At 40.4% G+C, this 22,427-nt stretch overlaps 2 protein-coding genes across 9 annotated transcripts in view; one reads left to right on the forward strand and one right to left on the reverse strand.

The window, feature by feature from the left end:
• DEFB108B (defensin beta 108B) overlaps positions 1–22,427 on the forward strand; it is an 875,574-nt gene that overhangs the window by 849,531 nt on the left and 3,616 nt on the right. The window contains exon 1 of one of the 2 annotated variants that reach the window (XM_065518763.1): positions 21,618–21,675. The exons of the other annotated variant lie outside the window; for it this stretch is intronic. Within the exon in view, the coding sequence (XP_065374835.1) occupies positions 21,618–21,675 (58 nt within the window). Of the gene's footprint in view, positions 1–21,617; positions 21,676–22,427 lie in introns of those variants that run through there. 2 annotated transcript variants of the gene reach the window in all.
• ZNF705D (zinc finger protein 705D) overlaps positions 1–22,427 on the reverse strand; it is a 65,708-nt gene that overhangs the window by 34,651 nt on the left and 8,630 nt on the right. For 2 of the 7 annotated variants that reach the window (XM_065518760.2, XM_073999945.1), the window contains exons 2-4: positions 9,222–9,348; positions 8,326–8,421; positions 7,715–7,794 (exon numbers count right to left, since the gene is read on the reverse strand). In XM_065518760.2, coding sequence (XP_065374832.1) covers positions 7,715–7,794; positions 8,326–8,421; positions 9,222–9,348 — 303 coding nt within the window. Of the gene's footprint in view, positions 1–2,925; positions 3,491–3,851; positions 6,655–7,714; positions 7,795–8,325; positions 8,422–9,221; positions 9,349–11,044; positions 11,120–22,427 lie in introns of those variants that run through there. The other 5 variants (XR_012416891.1, XR_012416890.1, XM_073999944.1 and 2 more) reach the window with 4 other exon arrangements.

A 22,427-nucleotide genomic window follows, 5' to 3' on the forward strand; every position in this document is an offset into this window, starting at 1 on the left:
TATTATGTGGGTACAGTTCTTTATCACGGATATATTTCTGGTAGTTATTATGCAATGTTGAATAATTTTTTTAATGTTCTGAAGACTGTTGAATTTGCTGAAGCTGATTAAAAGACAACCTGAAAACATACATACCACAGCAACCCCAAGACTCCTACTGTACCAGCTGGTGTCCTGTAGAAGAATGGGCTTCCTGACTTATTCTTTTCTTTTTCGAGCAAGTACCTATTCATACCAGCATAGGAGATGGATGAAGTGCACCCTGGTCTTGCCATGGGCTCAGAAAGAATTCATACATATGCTTTATGTGCTAGGAATTCTATGTGTAGGCCTGTGAGCCCTAGAATGCACTTTCTTTCACCAACTAGTCCACCTAAAAGTTTTCTAAGTCAAATTCCCCCTCCATGCTTGGATAGGTCATGAATGGCTTTCTGTTACCCACCTAAGATGAAGGGATATTGCTAAATCAGGTTTGTGGCCAAGAAACGTTTACCTGGAGTGGCAGGAGAGGGACTACCTGTTCATCAGAGTCTCTGCAACATTTTCTTTTTCTTCTTTTTTTTTTTTTTTTTTTTTTTTTTTGCGATAGAATCTCGCACTGTCGCCCAGGCTGGAGTCCAGTGGCACAATCTTGGCTCACTGCAACCTCTGACTCCCAGGTTCAAGTGATTCTCCTGCCTCAGCCTCCTGAGTAGCTGGGTTACAGGTGCATGCCACCACGCCCGCCTAATTTTTGTATTTTTAGTAGAGACGGGTTTTCAGGCTGGTCTCAAACTCCTGACCTAGAGATCTGCTGGCCTCGGCCTCCCAAAGTGCTGGTATTACAGGCATGAGCCACTGCGCCCAGCCCCTGCAACATTTTCTAAGTCAGTACAGTAGTTCTTTGAACCACCTTTTCAGTCAAAGAACTCATGAAAAAGTCCTCCAAGAACTTGTGACCTTCTGGAAATTGTCAAAATCTCTACAGGTGTCCAGAGTCATCCAGAGCTGTATTGCAAACCACTGACTGGGTTCCACCATTATTAAAGCAAATGCAAAATATGCCATGCCCACCAAAAAAAATCCAGAAGCCATGGTATTTAGCTCTTTCCATCTTTCTTGCCTCCTGCAGGTGGGAGAGTACTGAGTATGATGCCCTCCTACAGCCTCTGGAGGACATGCCAGTGCCTAGAGGTACCAGTAGAGAGGGGCCATGAAAGAGCAGATGACAGCCAGGTGGCTGGGAATGACATTGTCCTGGGGTTTATTGCTTGTCATGAACTCTGCCACCGGGCAACATGTACGGGTCTGGACCCGTGCCTTCTCTGGATCCCTGCCCCATCAGCCAGCTATCTTATCTCCTGAAAGCTGGTAGGTGTTGGTCAGCATGGTGTTGCAGGACCAGGGTTATATTAACATTCCCTCTTAGGCTGAAACACCAGAAGTTAACACAGGAGTCTCCAGGTGTGCACATGCCAACGTCCAGATTGTTTTTCTTCTCATTCTAGATGTTCATCCTTGCTTTCTGGGACTTGAAATAACCCTACACTGCCAAATATTTATGCCCATTATCCACTTAGGGAAAACTCGTATGTCCCAAGTCCATAGGGTTAGTATTATTATCAGTATTATAACCACTAGTACTAGTATCACGATGATCATCATTCCTGTTAATATTCATCAATATTTTTATTACTACCATTGTTAATATGGATTTTTCATTATTGTACAGCAAGGAATATAGTTTATCCATTCACAAATGGTGTTCAGTTACTAAAGATGACCACAAGGCATGCTCTGCAGACATATACACACACAGCTGTCCTGGAGACCCAGCTTTGCCACCAATTGCTCTTTCATAAGATGAGCTCCCCCAATACCCACCAGTTTTTCACGACTTGACCTGAGCTGGTTGGGCTAGACCTGGAAAAGCTTCCTATTCTCAGCTGTACCTGGAAAAATTTTAAAGACTCTTCGGAGGCCCAGTAATAGCTTTTGGCAGCTTCCACGACCAGGGAGGGTTTCTTGGCCATTCAGAGCCATTCAAATATTCTAAGTAAACTCAAGGAACCGGAAACCCCACTTGCAGTCATGAAATACCAGTGAATGGCCTCTGTGAGTCTCTTCAAGTTTTTCAAAGATAACCGCCTGGAAAGGCTGGCCAGGAAGTCACCCAAGCCCACCCCTCTGCAGGATGTTCTATGTCAGCCAGGGACCCAGTGAATTGCCATTGAACAGAAGGGTGGAACAGAGACAGCATGCCTGAGCTTCTGGAAACATTCTAAGTGCCCTTGTTGGCCCAGAAAAGACTGGTGCTGCCATACGAGGCACAGATATGGCAACTTAGCCACTCGAGGAACCACACAAGGTTTAAAAGCTCCCAGGAAGTCCAGGAAGGGCAAACATGGCCTTTTAGAGCCATCAGATTTTATTCTAAGTCTACGTGGGAGACAGTGCACTTGGCTTCATAAAAACACCAGTGGAGGTGCTATCACCTGCCCCAGTATCCGGTCTTTTCCACCTCATCTCAGAGCCAGGCAGCCACCATTTCCCAAAGCTGCTGTGCAATGAAAGGGGAATATTCTAGGTGCTCTCCTGTGCCCACGAAATTCTGTGGCTGCACTAAAGGCAGAAGTTGTCCTCCGGAATGCTCTTCAGGAATCTGACAACACTAGTCAAGATTAAAGAAGTTCAATTCAACGTCACACAAAACCAATCACCAAAAAAAAAAAGAAAAAAAAAAAGCATAGTGAGACAAAATGATGAACACATCTGCTAATAATCATGAATGACAATAACAACAATGATGATCTTAGTGATAATGCCACCAACACTGTTAATGGCAGTAACAATAAACCTGAGGTAATGGGTGTTAGGGTCCCGATTCACCGATGTGAAGGATGGCGCCAATTTCTGGCCTTACAGAAATAAAGGAAAAGTAAACACCTGAAGGAGGAGAAGGTGAACCTGGAGCTCCCGCCGGCCTCTGGGGGCTCCTTGGTGGAAGGAGAGGGACTTGGTCCTGAGTCTGCACAGGATCCACCCGCACCAGAACCCGGGAGTCCCAGTCCCTGGATGGGTTCAGTCCTACCCAGGCCAGATGCCTGGAGCCCCGGAGCCCGGGTCCTCCAGCCCTCGCTGCCGCCGCTCCTCGCGGAGCCCGGACCCCCCGCGCCACCTCAGCCTCAGCGCGGCTCTGCGAGGGCAGCTCCAAGGATGCTCCGGGCCCAGCGGGGGCATCCGGCCCCAACAGGATACTGACGCCCTGAGGGCGCGAAATAGCGCGGCCTGAGCAGGGCCCGCCATCTTGGGACTTGCAAAAAGAGCAGCCTCTTCAACGCCCCCACCCGGAACCTCCCCGGAGGCCCCAGCCCCAAAGCCAGGGCGGCGGCGCCTCCCTCACCCTGGATAAAGAAACCTCAGGTCTTCCGTGGAGACCTGGCTCGCCGCGGGAAGCACACCGCGCATGCGCCCTGCATGGCCGGAACGATGGGTTTCATTGCCCTCTGCCGGCCATGAGGTGGCAGCACAGGACGTTTGGCCTTTAGCGGTGGACCTGAGTCTGAATCACTGAAATTCAGGTATGGATTATTCAGTACCTTTCTTTTGGAAGATCAAATGGAAATTGAGTACGATATCTTGTGCTTTAATTAAAGAATATGGGAATAAAGAAAAAAATTCGAAAGTTAGTATACAAAAGTCGATTGATTCCCTCTATATGAAGGGAAGAAGAGCTTGAATAAGAGAAGCATTCTGTGCTATGCTTTAATGCTGGAGATCTGCCACCATGCATTTGTCAAATCCCGTAGAATTTCACAGCACAAATAGTACATCTTAATGTGCCTCAGGACTACATATAATGTCAGCCACAGTTTGAGGGTAAATTACATATTTAATTAAATAGATTAAACAATAAATAATGTTATGAGCTCTGCCTGGACACAATCCTTGCCTCTCCAACCAGTTTGCCAAGGGCTCGAATTTCTTGCTCGTTATCCTCACACTTGACATAAACCCTGGCTGCAGAGTAAAATCAATCACTTGTGGAGATTTTTTAATATAATGATGTGTCAATTTCAACCATGGATAAGGCCATTTAGCCTTAGTAAGGCCTATCGTATTAAGATTGTGCCTGTTTTGCAAAATTTCAAGTCATCATCCCACTTATTATTCAGGAAACGTTTTATCTTGAGTTTTAGGTTCAGTACTGAGGCTCCTTGATGGACAATACATTTTCCAATTCTGAGGACAAGGCAGAGGAGGCCCCCTCTGTGAGAACTTTCATTTTGCTTCTGGAAAAGTACGTTGAATCAAATATAGGAAAGGCTTGCATGGTGGCTGACAGGTTCGGCTGTTTTATCATGCTGGTGTTTTATCTTCTGGACAGAAGTAAAAGGAACACAGCTGTGTCTGTCTCTGTGTAATAACTCAGGACTTACCTGAATAAACTCTGGGGTGTCATGAGATGAACTGCTACCTCCACTTAGAGAGGCTTCAGGGACAAAATTTCAAGAGATTTCTGAGGGATAGAAGAGCAGGGCTGCCTTATTCTCTGATCTCAGGTAACTACTCAGAGACAGAGGCAAGGGTTGGGGACACCCAAATGCATATACTAGGTGTCTTCGATACCGCCTCCATTTGCTTGCTAAATCTATGCAATGACACACTGAGAAATCTGGCAAGTGGGGCTGAAGATCCCTGATGTGTCAGTTCCAGGGTTGGATGGAAACAAGTGGTTTCAGTGGACATTGAAGTAAAGGGAGGTGAGCTGTGAGGAAAGAGCCGTCGAAGACTGGGGAGACTCAGAAGTTGGGGTAGAATCTCGACCCATAAGCCAAGGAGTGCAGATGCAAATCGATTTGTTAGGGCTGCATAAATGAAATAAGGACTTCGCCAACACACTAAGTTTTTTCAACAACCAATTGCATTCTTTCAATATTTGCAAGTATTGATCTTTTGGAAATGTTTAATGAGATTTCTTATATAATTCTGCATTCAATTTATGCTCAGGTCACTTTGCTATTATACATTTACGTGCTGCATTTTTATGAATAGACATTTTCTCAAATTTCTTAATTATTTTGCTAAACTATGTGTTAAGAGTTTTTTCTAGAGGTCCACCTTCTTGACTCACTTTTCTGATGAGAAATCTATCAGGTTTCTTCACAGTGATTTTCAAGTTTGATAGCTCCTCGATGTGGGAAACAATGTCAACTAAGAAATGAATTACCACTAAAGAATCTTCTCCTTTCAAGATGCTAACTGTGTTTTGTCCAGTGTGAAATCTCACATGTGCCACAAGCGTTACTCTGTGAAGAAAGGATTTCTCATGATTTTTCAAGGCATAACTTCTCCAGTAAGAAGTGTTTGGTATTCCAAGAGAATTCATTGCCCTTGGAAAGACTTTTCCTTCTTATTTAGCTTATAAAGGATTTCCTCTCTTATTTTCCGTTTTAGTAGCATTTTATCACTGTGTTTTCTTGTGAACATCAAGCCTAGTGCTTGGCTGAATGTTTATTCACAGAAAATACAAATAAAGGGTTCATCCAAGTAAAGTTTTCTTACGTTATTTGACAACAAATTGCACATAAAAACATTTTCACACTGAACGCAGAACTAGAGATTCTCTACCTGAAAGTCCCACACGTTTTAAGTTTTTAAAACTGTTGCTGAAGACTTTTAGTTTATTATGTTGACAGTTTCAGCTCTCCCGTGTCATTTATGATCAGATCACTAACAAGTCTTTGGTACACACATGTCGTACAATTTCTCTTCCATATGAATTTATTGATGTGGACTGAAGAATAAAGGTAACTGAAGTAACGTCCATGTTGATTACAGTAATTCTTCAAAATGTGAGTCTTTTGGCATGTTTAGATGTTACAACTACAGCTAAAGTCTCTTCCATATTCCTCACATTCGTCATTCCTAACACCATGTCATCTAAAGTCAGAATATGTTCTGAAGACATTTATAATTTTCTCTCCAGGGTGAATTTTCTGATGTTATTTAAGATTAGCACATTGACTGAAGGCTTTCCCACATAAATGGCATTCATATGGCTTTTCTCCAGTGCATGTTCTCTCATATCATCTAAGGTCAGAAGATACACTGAAGGCTTTCCACACATAGAAGACAAGCATGTGGTTTCTCTTCAGTGTGAATTCTTGTGTGTCCTCTAAAGCCAGAGCTTTGACTAAAGACTTTCCCACTTTTATCACATTCATAACGCTTTTATCCAAGGTGAGTTCTCTTATGTCTTCCAAGGTTAAAGGATTGAATAAAGCCTTTCCCACACTGATGACACTTCTACGGTCTCTCTCCCGTGTGGGTTTTCTCATGTCTTCTAAGGTGAGAACGCTGAGTGAAGGATTTTCCACATAGATGACATGCATATGGCCCGTCTCCAGTGTGAGTCATCTTGTGCCGTCTAAGGTGAAAGCAATTAGTATAGGCCTTTTCACATATATTACATTGATATGATTTACCTTTAGTATGAATTTGTTTATGTGGTTTAGGGGACAACTGATTACTAAGGGATTTTCCACACTGTTTGCTGACGTAGGGTTTCTTTCCACTCTGAGTTAACAAACACTGAGTCATTGTGGAACTGTGAGTGCAATCTTCTCCCAAATCATTACATTCAAAGGGATCCTCCAGAATGAGGGAGTTCTCCTTTAGAGACAAAGATTAAAAGCTCTTAATGATTTACCGACATACATCTAGACATTCATTTCACCACCTTTGAATCCTAGACCAACCATTCAGTGGTAGAGCTCAGTTGAAATCTTTCCAATGTTACTTGTGTGAAAGGAAATTAGATTTTGGCACCCCAAACTCATTTAACCAAAGGGAACAATCAAGCTGGGAACAGGGTCACACAAACCTGCCTCCCCCTTCTGGTTCCTAAGTAATATGGCTACAAGATGAAAAGCTACATGCCTCCCCCATATTTTGCCCACAAAGAAATTCCTGATGAGCTGTTAAAATTACATCATGGCAATGCAAACTGATAGCTTGTCTTTACAGGTGCAGTCATCCCCAGTTCACCAGACACAAATGCATATCCGATTGTTTCCCTGCCCCGTTTTGCCTATATTGTCTTATATAAAATGCAGCTTTCCAGCATTATTCCTCTGCCTCATTTGTTTATGTCATCTTATGTAAAAAAAATCCAGATTCACTGAGCCAGAAAAATGCATGAATGACTATTTTTTTCTACCCACCTTTTACATGAAAATTGTGTACTTCTCAATATCCCACCCTTTCCCCCTTTAAATTTAGAGAAAATCATCTTTGGAGAAAGATATACACCTGTCCCCCAGGTGCATGTCCTTAACTCTGGCAAATAAATCTCCTAAAATGATTGAGACTTGTCTCGTCATTTTTCTCGATTGACACTTGCGTACACATTATCTCCTGCAGACTCAGATATTTTTTCTTTTGTAAGATCCCAACTGCAGAGTTATTCCATTAATTGTGATGATATCAATATCCTTCAAAGTCTGAGCATGAGCAATGTATATGCACTTGTTCTACTTTAAAGATCTCATGTTATGGTTTAGAACACAGGTCATTTTATTCACTAAATTCAAAGTATCACTTTTTTTTTTTTTTGCTTAGAAAGCACTTAATGCCAGCCTAATTACACTCAGGTGACTGTGCGTCATTACTAACTTAACCCATTACCAGGTCTTTAACTTAGATGACTGGTGTACACAGCTGTAAAACTTACCATTGTCATACTGGTGGATGCGTCTTTTCTGATAGGATGCATGGATATCGTGTGTTTTTTCTTAAGGGCACTTTCCTTGTCTGAAATAATTGAAAAATAAATTGTTACCTTGGTATTATGGTAATAAAATTAATTGAAAAACCCCAAGGCCCGTTTACTTTTTCTCAAAAATTGACACTTAGATGTGGCAAATGTGTCAAATGAAGAAAATACTTCAATAGAAGAAACAGATTGTACAGCGTCAGCAATTAGAAAAGAGTTTTAAAATTAAAATGTGAAAAGAGTTAAAATGGACATGAGATATCAGGCAGGTAAATAGAGGGATAGTCTTCACAGGGGTATCGGGAAAAGAGTCAGCATGTGACAGTTTAACCCCAACAAGTACATGAATTATCCTTTTCCCGAAAGTAAAAGAAAAGGCAAGAGGACATAAGAGTAGCATCTGACATATGAACAAAATGATAATAACATCTAAGGGATTCTGCTCCGGTAGCTTAACCTACATTTTAGAAATTACCACTCATTTCATAAAACCGCTAATTAATATTTGACTGATATTATTCATTGACAAAGCACCTCCTCCTATTAGAGCACAGGACCCTGTTGCTTACCCAGATTCTGGCCTTGGAGAAATTCTCTTCCTTCCCGCCAGAGCTCTTTTCCTTGCTCCAGCTGCAAAGTTATATAGGATTTGCTTATCTGGTACCCTGTTAGTGGAAACAGTACGTGTGTTTTGAGTTCACTGTCAATAAATGTGCATTATCACCAACTGTAAGGCAGGCTACCGAGGAAGAATAAAAACAGTGAAGGTCAGCTCAGGCCACGAGACCTAGAACACAGAAAACTCCCCAGGATTTTTTTGACCCAACATGAGACTAGAAAATAAATCCAAATGAAAGGTCCATCAGGAAAAGGAAATTCAAAACAGTCAGGACCTATGAATGCTGAGTCCATGCCTAAGTTCCAAGACACAATGCATAATACACAGTCTTTTCAGAAAGAGATTAATTAAATCTCTGCACAGTATGTTTATTATTATTCTCATGCAGAACAAAAAAAAAAAACATCCGATTTACAAAAATAATTGGTGTTCTATACAGAAAAGATATTGCTATTGTTTTCACTAATTGGTTTCAGCCTAAGTATAGCGACTAAAGCAGAAGAGTTATTTAGAAAATATTTAATTTAATACATTGAAAATATTCATTAAGTTCCCAGGTCTGTTCTGAGTATTAGACACTGAGTACCAAAGAAACCATGAAATCCTTGTCAAGATTACATTCTAATTGAGTGACAAACTAAATAAAACTAAATAAAATAAAATAAAATAAAATAAAATGAAGATATTTCTTTCAGACAGATTTAGAGAGCTCAAACTTTTTCAGATAAGATCTGTGAGAGAATCAGAGAAGAGATTAGAGTGAGATATGGGGAAGCTGTTCCAACACTTATTGAATGAATGAGTCAATGTGTGTCTACATACATATGTGAATGTTGAGGGACTCACCGAGGGACACCAGGTGACTGACGTTTTCCAGCATTACATCTCTGTACAGCTTTCTCTTGGATGTGTCCATCATGGCCCACTCTTCCTGGGTGAAGTCAATAGCTACATCTTCAAAAGTCACTTTCTTCTAAAACATCACAGACATTTTAGTTTAGACAGAGAATCCCTTTTAACGTGCAGAGGAGGAAGGCTGAGATGACACAGGTAGGAGCTGGGTATGCAGAACACCCAGTGTTTTAGGTTCCAGCCAGTTCATTCTCAATACTAAGCTGGTATCTGCCTTTCAGATTCACTCACAGAGACGTACCCACTCTTAATCCACTAAACTTTACTATGAAGAAATATCGCATGAGGTGTGGCATAATATAGCCCAGATATTTTTCAGTAATGTGTTAATCACCTGTACATAACTGATTATAAAATTTTCCCTTGAACCTTCATAAATAAAACAAATTTACCATGAATTTCAAGTAAATTACAGATTTGTCACAAGGCAAATAACCATGATTTACTACTTTTTAAACATGACCGTGATTAAATAAATTATTTCTCTAGATAAACCACAGGTTTCTCACCAATCAAATGGTTAAAAGACCTATTATGTGCTTTGAATAATCTAAAGAAGTAACAGAAAACATGTTTCCTATCTAGCAAATATTTATTAAATACAGGTCATTGGTCCCTTATTCATTAAAAAGTTAGAAAGTAATGAACCAGACTCCAGCATTATTCAGAACTGAACAAGTTTTACGCAGAATATAGGATTCAATTTATACATAGAGTCACTCTAATGTTATGTCATTCAGGTGTTCATGACAAGGCTTGAAGACAGTCCAGCAGCACAAGACAAGACCGCTGAGGCTGCTACACTGAGGAAGTCTTAGTCTGATGATTCCTGTGATATGAAGCCTCCTGTTCTCAACTTTCTCTGGGCAATCCAAACATCAGTTATCACTGCCTCTCTTTTAACTTTACCTTGTCACTTGGCTTGTTCAAGGATAAAAAGGCCTCTTTACTGTTTTGTTTTTTTCTAACCAGCCCTTATGAAGCATTTCCACAGAACCCTAAATTGTACTCTATCTACTATATTCCTTCTCCTGCGTGTGCAACCATAATTAAGTAATTGTATTTTTTATATGTTACTTTCAGTTACCAGAAGGCAAAAAGGTTAATTATCAAAAGGTAAAACGAATGGGGATAAGCATAATAATGACTTCTTTAGTTGTCCTTTTGCAAAGTTTTTAAAAGCACAAATATATTTTATCAAATTCTTCTTTTTCCTCAACTCTGTGCAGCTCTTGCCCAAGGCCTATCACACGGGATTTATTGAACTCAGCTGCTAGAACATCAGCCTCATTATTGGGCTGTGATCTTCTGCTCTTCACCCATCTCTATTGCCTGCATTCATCACAATCCTAAGTCTATTTCAGCCAACGGTACAGTTAATGGGTCAATTATTTCCCTATGAGGTTATAGGATGGATAGAAGAGAAAGAAATACATAAATGAGACCTCTCATGTCTTTTTTTGTAAATAGCCTGAATGGGGCTGGAATAAAGTAGTGTAATATTAGAAATTATATTGATAACTTAGGAATCTTTGACACATGATACCCAACCTAGAGTCCTGAGAAAACTTAATTGGAGACCAGATACCTGAAAGTCTCCTGATTGCATTTGGAACACCCAGGCTGGATGGATTTTGCATCATAAAAACAAACAAAAAAAAAGAATAAAAATGAAACACCCATGCAAACTGGAGAAACCTGCCCATTTGCCAGCAATATGGGTGTCATTTCAGCAGAGAGAGGCATCCCCCACTCACTAGTGAATGCATTGTCAAGAACTCAGTCTCTCTCTGTCTTCTTCTGGATTTCCACTTGCAGACACTTCAGGCACTAAGAAAAGCTGAGGTTGGAGAAAGAACACGTGAGACACCAGCCTTGTACACAATTTTCAGACCAACCTGTGATGAAAAGCCAGACCTTCACTGAAGTGTGACACCACCTGCACCACAGCCTGACCAACAGACACAAACACACAGAGGCCTCTCCTCTTTTCCCATGGTCAAAATTAGGAAGCCTATGACTATGGTTTCTGACAAAGAAGGAACACAGATATCTTGTGAACGAGAACATCAAAAGCACTGAGTTTTGTATGTTAATTGACACAAGTCCAGATATTCAATTCCCTCACTGATTTTAAAACACAGGGATCCCTGACTCCGCCCACATGTGGAATATGATTTCCACTTGCAGATAAACACTGTGGGATTTCTCAGATTTTATTATCCCAGCTTTATGCCCTAGCAATGTTTCTCCAACACCAATCACAGCCTTCTGAAGCCTCACTCCACTTTTACTTTCTCTCAATTTCGACTTTTGTATTTCCCCTTGGAACTCGGAAATCAATCAAGAAAGAATCTGTTTTAGGGTCAAGTGCGGTTGCTCTCACCTGTAATCCCAGCACTTTGGGAGGCCAAGACAGGTGGATCACCTGAGGTCAGGAGTTCGAGACCAGCCTGGCCAAAACAGTGAAACCCCATTTGTACTAAAAATACACAAATTAGCTGGGCATGGTGGTGCTTGCCTGTAATCCCAGCTACTCAGGAGGCTGAAGCAGGAGAATCGCTTGAACCCAGGAGGCAATTACAGTGAGCCAAGATCCTAACACTGCACTCCAGCCAGGGCGACAGAGCGAGACTCTGTATCCAAAAAAAAAAAAAAAAAATCTGTTTTAGGATGGGGATAATCAATTCAGGAATTTATTTCACTTGGAGGGTCAACACTCCCATCCTGCTGATCTAGCCCTTAAAATCCCCTGCATCAGAAATTCGCAGCAGTACCCTGGGTCATGGTGTTTCTGTCCTGTGTATACAGTCACAATCCTCTAAGATGCTCAGAAAATACAAAATGACTTAGGGCTGAGAGAAATGTAGCAGCTCAATCTGATATTTTACTAAGGTGGTATCTAAAATTCTTGCAATCATGGTTTATATTAGTCTTTGTTAGTTGCAATATCTCTGATTATCATGATACATATTTGCTGAGAAATACTGATGTCCATGTGTATATTCATACATAGATATGTAGGTATATAGATGGATATGTTTATATGAATGCATGTGTTTGAGATGGGGGAAAACATGCATGTATTATTTCCCTGCTAAAAATATAAAAATAATTAAATATATGTTATGTACAAATGATAATTATGTGTCATAAACAAAAAATTAACTGACCCATTTGTACATGAAGTCCAGGAAAAATAAAAAGGGTAACTTTGTATTAATTGTGACATTGTGCTTACAGATATACATAAATTTCCTTATTTAACCCTTATAATAACCCTGCTGATTATAGTTTATTTACCAGTTTAATAAACGATCAACAGAGTTTGAAAAATATGACAAAATTACAAAACTAGAAAATGACACAGCAATACTTTTAATTATATTCTGCCTTGTCACTGCCTCTTCTTGCTTTTTTACAAAATTACTCCCCTAACCAAGGTTCTCTATGATTCTGGGGACTCCAGGATTTAGACCCCAGTTCCCAAACTTCACTGTGTCTATTTTTACTGCCACATTTTAATGCACATTTACAGACTTCAACAAGCACTTTTCGATATCAACTTTTTTCTTATTCCTTGGACTATTTCCTACATCTGTTCATCAAGACTCCAGTAACATATGACTCCATCTGCCTGTCCCTTCCATGAATGTACCTGACAGTACATGTATTATGTAGTCTGTAATTCAAGCAGAACAGATATTCCTTCAAAAAAATAAGGTATTAGAGAATGCCTACAAAGCTTCAGTGAAACCAGCTGTAACCCTTAATATTATTACCATGTAAACTCTTCCTCGAATATCAAAATAAGATTTGGACTTTAGAGAATATTTGTGTGTGATTATAACCCAAACATGAACTAAAAGTAATTTAAATGGTCATATACAGACTGTGCCAGGGACAAAAAAGGACAACTATTATAAGAAAATTAAAGCACACTTATTTCCTAAAGAACTCTTGTGTGGAATCTATAAAAACTATTTCAAGATATAGAGATTAAATATATTTCAAAACACACACATACACAAGCAATCTTTAGGATAAATTTTTAAAAACTTATGTTATGGGTCCAAAATTTTCATTAATTCATGGAAAAAATGTATTGACAAACTTCTCACCAGAGCAGGAATAACAACTTACGTATTTGGTGACTTCAAGATGAGAGCCTGCACAGCTTAGTATCTCCCTCCAGATCTCTCTCTCTCTCTCTCTCTCTCTCTTTTTTGTTTTTTGACAGAGTTTCGCTCTTGTTGCCCAGGCTGGAGTGCAATGGTGAAATCTCAACTCACTGCAACCTCCACCTCCCAGGTTCAAGCTATTCTCCTGCCTCAGCCTTCCAAGTAGCTGGGATGACAGGCATGCGCCACCACACTTGGCTAATTTTGTATTTTCAGTCGAGACGGGGTTTCTCCATTTTGGTCAGGCTGGTCTGGAACTCCTGACCTCAGGTGATCCACCCACCTCAGCCTCTCAAAGTGCTGGGATTACAGGCGTGAGCCACAGCGCCCGGCCCAGATCTCTTAAAAAGTCATGAGGAAGGAGCCATTCTGCATCCTCAATATTACCTTAATATTTTAAGGACACCCATAACAATTAAGAGGCTGACTTGTGACTTCCTAGCCCTTTCAGGGCTATTTAGGCCCACCTTAGTGAAGTATTAGGAATGCAGTATTAGGTCTCAAGTTCCTGGACACCAAAACCATGTTCTCCAATAGATCTTCAGTAAAAATAGCTGATGTCTATATTCTTTTGCCTGTCCTTTCCCTTCCTTTTAATTCAGAACTGCGGTCTCAAAAAGTGCTATTATTTAGTAGATTCTCTCAATTCTCAACACCAGCGCTATACAGTGTTGAGTAACATCTCAGGTGCTAGAGAAACAGCAGCTGACATTCTAGCAATGCACAAATAGAAAAGCAAAGATCACCACAGAGTAAAAGAGAATAGATTTTTTAAAAGTATGAAACCAAAACAAATATATATCAGATTACACTATAAATGGAAAATCCTATTATCTTGACTGGATTGCAAGTCAAAACCTCTCATGGCTTCCAACATCCAATATATTCAAAGCAGTTCAGGAATGGTGAAAGTGGAATGGAATTTAAAATTATTCTAAGGTTGCATGTGTGAAAGCACCATGCCCTGAAACAAAATATTTATTTTTAAAGTGCATAATGAACACTGCATACAAAGTTTGTGTAACAAGAGAGAGAAAAAATCTCACATTTTTAAAAAAGGAATATGCAACATATTTACATATAATAAAATAAAATTAAACTAAAATAACAACAATGGAAGACCCAATCTGACCTCTGAAAATCAAGGGAGAAATCTCTTTTAAATAAACTTGGCACAGTTTTTAAAGTAAGTTATGAAAAATAATAATACCTGAATATAGTATGTAAAAGTACCAACACAATAAAGCTAAAACAATATCTGTGGGAAAATTATTTGCTGTACATAATTTTTTAAAAATGATCTAAGTACTTTCCTCAAGAAGGTAAATGAATGAAATTTTAAAATTGCCTGAGAAAATCTGTGAAAGGAAATGAATATAGAGAAGCAGAATATAATTTAACTATAAACCACACAAATAGAATTTAAAAATAAGGCCGGGGGCAGTGGCTCATACCTGTAATCCCAGCACTTTGGGAGGCAGAGGCAGGCGGATCACCTGAGGTCAGGAGTTTGAGACCAGCCTGACCAACATGGAGAAACCCCATCTCTACTAAAAATGAAAAAAAAAAATAGCTGGGCGTGGTGGCACATGCCTGTAATCCCAGCTACTAGGGAGGCTTAGGCAGGAGAATCGCTTGAACCTGGGAGGCAGAGGTTGCGGTGAGCTGAGATCACACCATTGCACTCCAGCCTGGGCAACATGAGCAAAACTCTGTCTCAAAGAAATAAAAAATAAAAATAAAAATAAGTGGCAGCCAACATGCCCAACATGATTTTCTGTGATGAAAGAAATGTTCTATATCTACATTGTCCAATGCAGTAACTACCACACATATGTAGTTACAGAATTTCTAGTTTGGCCACGAATTTGGCTGTTACTACTAAGGATATGCCATTTAGTTATTTAATTATAATTAATTTACAGTTTATGGCCACATGTGACTAGTAGTTACTCTATTGGTTAATGCAGATCTAGAATCTTGGAGAAGGCAGTTAAAATAATGAGATATGGTCAAAATAAAAATGGAAAAGGCACACAATTAGTGAACACAGAATATGAGAATGTGAAGTAACAATTCACACAGTAAAATTTACTAATGAGATGCTGCCTTGATGGGACACATGTCTGATGCTATTCAAGGCTTGTCTTGTTACAGGTAGAAGAGCAGGAGCAGCGCAGGAGAGGGCTCTTCCCCTACGCACTAGAAATGTCAGGTGATGGCCTGTTAGTGATCACTTTGCCTCTCTAACAATGACAATTAGGCAGCACCAGAGACAGGCCATTTCCTGGTGGTCTACACCTGTTAACATCAAAAACGTTAATTAAATGCAGACCCCACGAAGAAGCAACTTCTTGGGCATGCATGTTCAGAGACAAAAATGGCAAAGTATAATCTTCCGGGCACACACTCCACTGGAAAAGGAAAGAAAGCCTCAGACGGACACGCATATAACTCCCTAAACACACCGTGCATGCCAATTCCAAAGGGTAAGGAAAGCACTGTGCATGCCGGAAACTCTCCCTAAAGGAAGAATCATGGGAAAGAGGCAAGCCCATCCCAGGATCAAGGTTAAAGGCCCTTCTCTTTTCTCTCTTGGACCTTCAGGCATCCACTTGTGTCTCTTCCAGGAGAATTTTCCTTTCCTTTCTGTTCTAAAGCCTTTTTAAATACACTTCCACTCCTGCTCTGAAACTTAGTCTCTTTTTCCGCTGTATGCCCCTCAGTCGAATTCTTTCTTCTGAGGAGGTAAGGACTGAAGTTGCTTATGGACCCATGCAGATATGCTGCCAGTAACTCCAATCTCTTCTACTGGTAACAGTATCATTGTAAGGGAATGAGGCCAGTTCACATCTCAGTGCTCGGAGAACTCACCAAAAATAAAAAGTTGGAGGATGCTGTGAACTTATCTACCTTCCAAGGCAAGTCCCACAAGCAAGCAGCAAGACTCTCTTTCCCCAAGGTCTTAAACTCTTCTGATGCTCCTTCTCTGGGAAAACGCATCCTCTGATTGGCTTCCCCTTATACAGGAAAAAACAATTAATAAACCTAATCAGCACTACATTCCAAGAGACATGCCCTGATTGCACAGATACTGAACCTAATCGAAACTGCATTCTGGAGACACACCCGGTTCAATTTGATTGGATTTTTGAGACAACTACTAAAAACCCCACATAAAGTTGGAAACCAAAGAGTTAAGGCTATTTTGAAGGAAAAATCCTTTTTTCATTCATAAGTACTTTTTTTTTTTTTTTTTTTTTTGAGATGGAGTCTTGCTCTGTCGTCCAGGCCAGAGCGCAGTGGTGTGATCTCCGCTCTCTGCAAGATCCGCTTCCCGAGTTCACGCCATTCTCCTGCCTCAGCCTCCCGAGTAGCGGGGACTACAGGCGCCCGACACCACGTCCGGCTATTTTTTTGTATGTTTTTTTAGTAGAAACGGGGTTTCACCCGTGTTAGCCAGGGTGGTCTTGATCTCCTGACCTCGTGATCCACCCACCTCGGCCTCCCAAAGTGCTGGGATTACAGGCGTGGGCCACCGCGTCTGGCCTCATAAGTACTTTTGAGTGTATTATATGTACTAGAAAGCATTCGCAGTCATGGGGTACAGCAAGAAACCAGACAAACTAGAGTCTTATGGAGACTCTATATTCTAAAATTATTTGGAAATAAACTGGACTTGAAAACAAATGGAAAGTGAATAGATATAAAAAGTTTCAATGTTCATGATGAAGTAAAAAAATAAAATATATTGCAGAAATGAAGTCATGAAGTGTTAGGGGTCATATGGTACTTGTAAGGCCGTTGGTATCCTCTGAAATTCAAGCAGGCTGAAGGCATTTGCATAACTAAAAGGAAAGCAGATGCTAATAGAAGACAATGAAGAAAGGGCCTGAAAGGCATTTCAGAGACCCTGGCTGGTGGCAGCCCCTCCCTTCAAAGGCCTGGAGGCCTATAAGGGAAGACTGGTTTTGTGGGCTGGGCTTGGGCTGCACCACCCCGGGCAAGCGCAGGACAGTGCTCACAGCATTCTACCTCCCAACCACTCCAGCTCCAGCCTGGCTAAAAAGGCCCCAGACACAGTTTGGGTCACTGCTTTGAGGGTGCAAGCCTTAAGCCTTGGCAATTTCCATGGGATGTTAAACCTGCAGTTGCACAAAGTACAGGAGTGTGCTGCTGATAAACACATACCCAAGACTGGGCAATTTACAAAAGAAAGAAGTTTATTTGGACTTACAGTTCCACATGGCTGGGGGGAGGCAGAAGGCGAAAGGCATGTCTTCCATCACAGCAGGCAAGTGAGAGAATGACAGCCAAGCAAAACTGGTTTCGCCTCATCAAACCATCAGAACTAAGACTTATTCACGACCACGAGAACGATATGGGAGAAACTGCCCCCATGATTCAATTATTTCCCACTGGGTCCCCCCACAACATGTAGGAATTGTGGGAGTACAATTTGAGGTGAGATTTGGGCGGGGACACAGAGCCAAACCATATCAGAAGCCTTCACCTGGATTTCAAAAGATGTATGGAAAAGCCTGTATGTCCAGTAGAAGCCTGCTGGGGTGGAGACCACATGGCAAATATCTACTACAGCAGTGCAGAGGGAGAATATGGGGTAGGAGCCCCCACAGAGTCCCCACTGGGGCACTGCCTAGTGGAGCTCTGAGAAGATGGCCACCATCCTCCAGACCCCAGAATGATAGATCCACTGACAGCTTTCACCCTGAGCCTGGAAAAGCTGCAGGCACTCAATGCCAGCCCTTGACAGCAGCCATGGGGACTGACCCTTGTATCCAAAAGAAAATAAATTGTTCTACCATAAAGACATGTGCACTCATATATTTATTATAGCATTATTTGCAATAGCAAAGACATGAATATTTTCTCTATTATTGGATAGAGAAAATATAGTATATGTACACCATGGAATACTATGCAACCATTAAAAAATTATGTCCTTTGCACCAACATGGATGCAGCTAGAGGCCATTATTCTAAAATAATGCAGGAAGAAAAAACCAAATACTATATGTTCTTAGTTATAAGTAAGAACAAAGCACTGATTACACATGGATGTAAAGATGGGAACAACGGATACTGGGGACTACTAGAAGGGGAAGGGAAGGTGGGGACCAAGACCTGAAAAACATATACACCATGAAATACTATGTTTTCTACCTGGGTTATAAGATCATTCATACTCCAAGCCTCAGCATCACACAATGTGCCAATGTAGAACCCTGCACATGCATTCACTGAATCTAAAATAAAAGTTGATTTTTTTTTTAAATAGGCAAAGATCTGAATAGACATTTCCCAGAAGAAGAGATACAAATGGCCAACAAATATATGACAAAATTCTTACCATCTCTAATTGTCAGGGGGATGCAAATAAAAACCACCATGAAATGTCACCTGACACCTCTTACAATAGCTGTTATCGAAAAGATGAATAGCAAGTATTAGTGAGGATGTGGATAAAAGATAACCCTTGTATATTCGTGGTGGAAATACAAACTACTATGGCCATTTTGGATAATAGTATGAAGGTTTCTCAAAAAATTTTTAAATAAAACTACCTGCTGATGAGGCTGTTGAGATATAGGAACACTTTTACACTGTTGGTGGAATGTAAATTAGTTCAACCATTGTGGAAAACAGTATGGTGATTCCTCAAAGACCTAGAACCAGAAATACCACTTGATCCAGCAATCTCATTACTGTGTATATACCCAAAGGAATATAAATCATTCTGTTATAAAGATACATGAACACACATGTTCATTGCAGCACTAGTCACAATAGCAAAGACATGGAATCAACCCAAATGTCCATCAATGATAGACTGGATTAAAAAAATGTGGTACATATACACCATGAAATACTATGCAGCCATAAAAGGGAATGAGATCATGTCCTTTGCAGGGACATAGATGGAGCTGGAAGCCATTATCCTCAGCAAACTAACCCGGGAACAGAAAACCAAACACTGCATGTTCTCACTTACGAGTGGAAGCAGAACAATGAGAACACATGGATACTGAGAGGGGAACAACACACACTGGGGCCTGTTGGAAGGCAGGTAGAGGGAGAGTATCAGGATAAATGGGTAATACATATATGCATTGGAATATTATTCAGTGTTACATAATAATGAAACCCTGTCATTTGTGACAACATGGGTGACTTCGAGGGCATTACATTATATGAAATAGGCCAGCCACAGAATGACAATTACTATATGATTTCACTTGCATTTGAAATCTAAAATAGACAAACTCACAAAAGCAGAGAGTAGAATGGTGGTTGCCCGGGGCCGTGGCGCAGGGGAAATGGGTAGATGTGGTTAGAGCACAAAGTTTCAGATATACCATATAAGTAAGTTCTGGAGGTCTCATTTACAGCATAGTGCTTATAGCTAAGAATACTGTATTGCATACTTAAAATTTGCTAAAAGGGTGGATTTTGTGTTCTTACCAAAATTTCTTACCAATAATAATAATAATAATAATGGGGGGGACTTTGGGAGGTGAAGGATATGTCTATAATCTTAAGGGTAGTGGTGTTCATGATGTATACTTATCCCCAGGCTCACTGAGATGCGTACCTTAAACATGTACAGCTTTTTAAATGTAATCATAGCTCAACAAATTGGGTTAAAAAAAAAAAAGAGGGGGTTGGTTAAAAAGTTTAAAAGGAGGGGTAGATGTTCCCTTGTTTTTCTCTCTTGGCTATTTTCTTTCCTGGTGCCTGGAATTAAAAAATGATAGGTGGGCATTTAGCAGCCAAACTGGAGCCTCTTCTAAAATGCAGCAGAGCAGACAGCTGGAAGGGGCCTGCGTCCCTAATGAATTTGGCAAGCATCTGTACCAGCCATGATACGTGTAACTATAGATTTAAGTGAGAAAGAAATAAACTTCTGCCTTGTTTAAGCCACTTTGTTCAGACATTAATTTCATATGCATATAGAGAAAGTATGCTCCTTACGAGTAGGAAAAATGTTTATGCCATATGGTTCATAATGGGTGTTCAGCAATGTAGGGTGATGCTGATTATCATGACAATAGTGACAAACAGCATGAAATAATAAGTAATGAAAAAAATGGTTTAATAGTTGTATATGGTTACTTTCTTTAAAGATTCTGCTGCTAATATCATTCAATGTATTTGTATGCCGGTGGGAGTTTTATTAGATGTAGACTAAGAAAGTTTACATTATTTAATGAAAAATACTAGATCAATTTTAAAAAACAGTAAAAATATCATGAGATGGAACTAAGCATCTGTATTGCAAAGCAACTCTCCCAGGTGATTTTATGCATAGTAATGATTGAGAATCCCTTGATCTAGATCCAACAGATCTCAACCTTTATAGGTGCTATCAAGGAAGCACCCAAGGAAGACAATTTTCCTGACTATATCCATACCTCCAGTTAGTAATAGATCTAGAGATCTAGAACCCAAATCCAGACCTCCTGCTTCCATGTGCAGTGGTCTTTCGCTGTTCTGTTTTGTTCCACTTGGTGAAGAGGATTTGAGAATAAATGGCCGCATGATTCAACTCCCTCCTCTGCTCTGAGGAATATAGCCTTGTCCTAGCAAGCAAGAAGCTCATACAGTAGTGGAAGAGGCAAATATACATTCACTAATCTAACATATAAGGCAGTAAGCACTGTAACATCAACAAAGCACTTTGGGGTTTCAGACCAGGAGCAAGTGGGGTGATTAATTCTTAGCAGTGCTAGTAAAGTCTGGGAAGTGTTCACTAACAAAATTAACAAAAGCAACTGGTTTCTTAACACAGTCTAATTTATTGTAACAATACAAATGGTTGTTTGTTCATAAACTTTCATCTTTTGCCAAAATGTTTGTAGCTTATGTTCCCATTTAACAAGGTTTTCTGGCCAAAACTGTGCACCCACATCATTCTAATGAACTGGCTGTCCAATAAAAAAAGGACTCTCAGTCCTCCCATAAAAGCAATTTTGCAGGCATAGAACACCTCTATCTATGAATATCCCTAATGAGGTACAGAAAGGCTCTTATTATCCAAACAGAGACATTCCACTGGTGCTAGAGAACCACAGACGGAAGTTTTCTCTGCCTCCTGGAAATGAAGCCAAACTTTCTTCTTTCTTCAGCCATGAGGATTCCTGTCCTCCTCTTCACCATTTTCTTCTTTATGAGCCAAGTTCTACCAGGTAACAAAATAAACTTGGTAAGAATGGAGTGCCTAACACCTTACAGGGATTCAGTACTCAAAGAGAAATCACCATCATCTATGACCAGATAGGGGATCTCATAGGAAATCTGGAAGACACATTGGCTGAGGAGCCTGCAGCCACCTAATTCATTAATTCTCCATAGCAACTCACTTAGATGAAGTTAATCGTGTTTCAAGTCTTTGAAACCCTCTTATTCCATCTCTAAATTAGGCAAGTTTACTAGCAGTTACAAGACCTCGGAAATTAAAAATCAGGCATTTTTCTACTAAATCTTGGTCTCCAAAACTCCTCCGGTTTCTTTCAGCAAAAGTTATTTATCCTAAGACACTGGCATAAGAGCTATTCCAAAGCTGTGGTAGGCTCAGACAGAAGGGATTGGTGGAAGAAGTCTCTTTGAAAATATTACTATAGTCTAAGAAATCTTTAACTTATTGTTCCCCAGTACTGTTGGTCCCTGGGGCTTGACTTTTCCTCTTAAGGCTCCATCTCAATCCCTAGCGTTCCCTCTTCCTTCTCAGCATCTAGTCTTGTAATGTAGAACTTAAACACAGGGACCAGGGATGACCCCACACCAGAGCATAGCCTACTGCATCCAGCAAGCAAACATTCATCACAGGTATAAGGCCCCTTGCACAGACATGCTTTGGAGAAGTGTGTATAGGGCTTCTTGGATTTGCCCAAGGAGGTTACTAGACACCCAAAATAGATCCCAAAATTTTTTGGAAAGT

Source organism: Macaca fascicularis, chromosome 8 (genome assembly GCF_037993035.2).
Source record: "Macaca fascicularis isolate 582-1 chromosome 8, T2T-MFA8v1.1".
Classification (NCBI taxonomy): domain Eukaryota; kingdom Metazoa; phylum Chordata; class Mammalia; order Primates; family Cercopithecidae; genus Macaca; species Macaca fascicularis.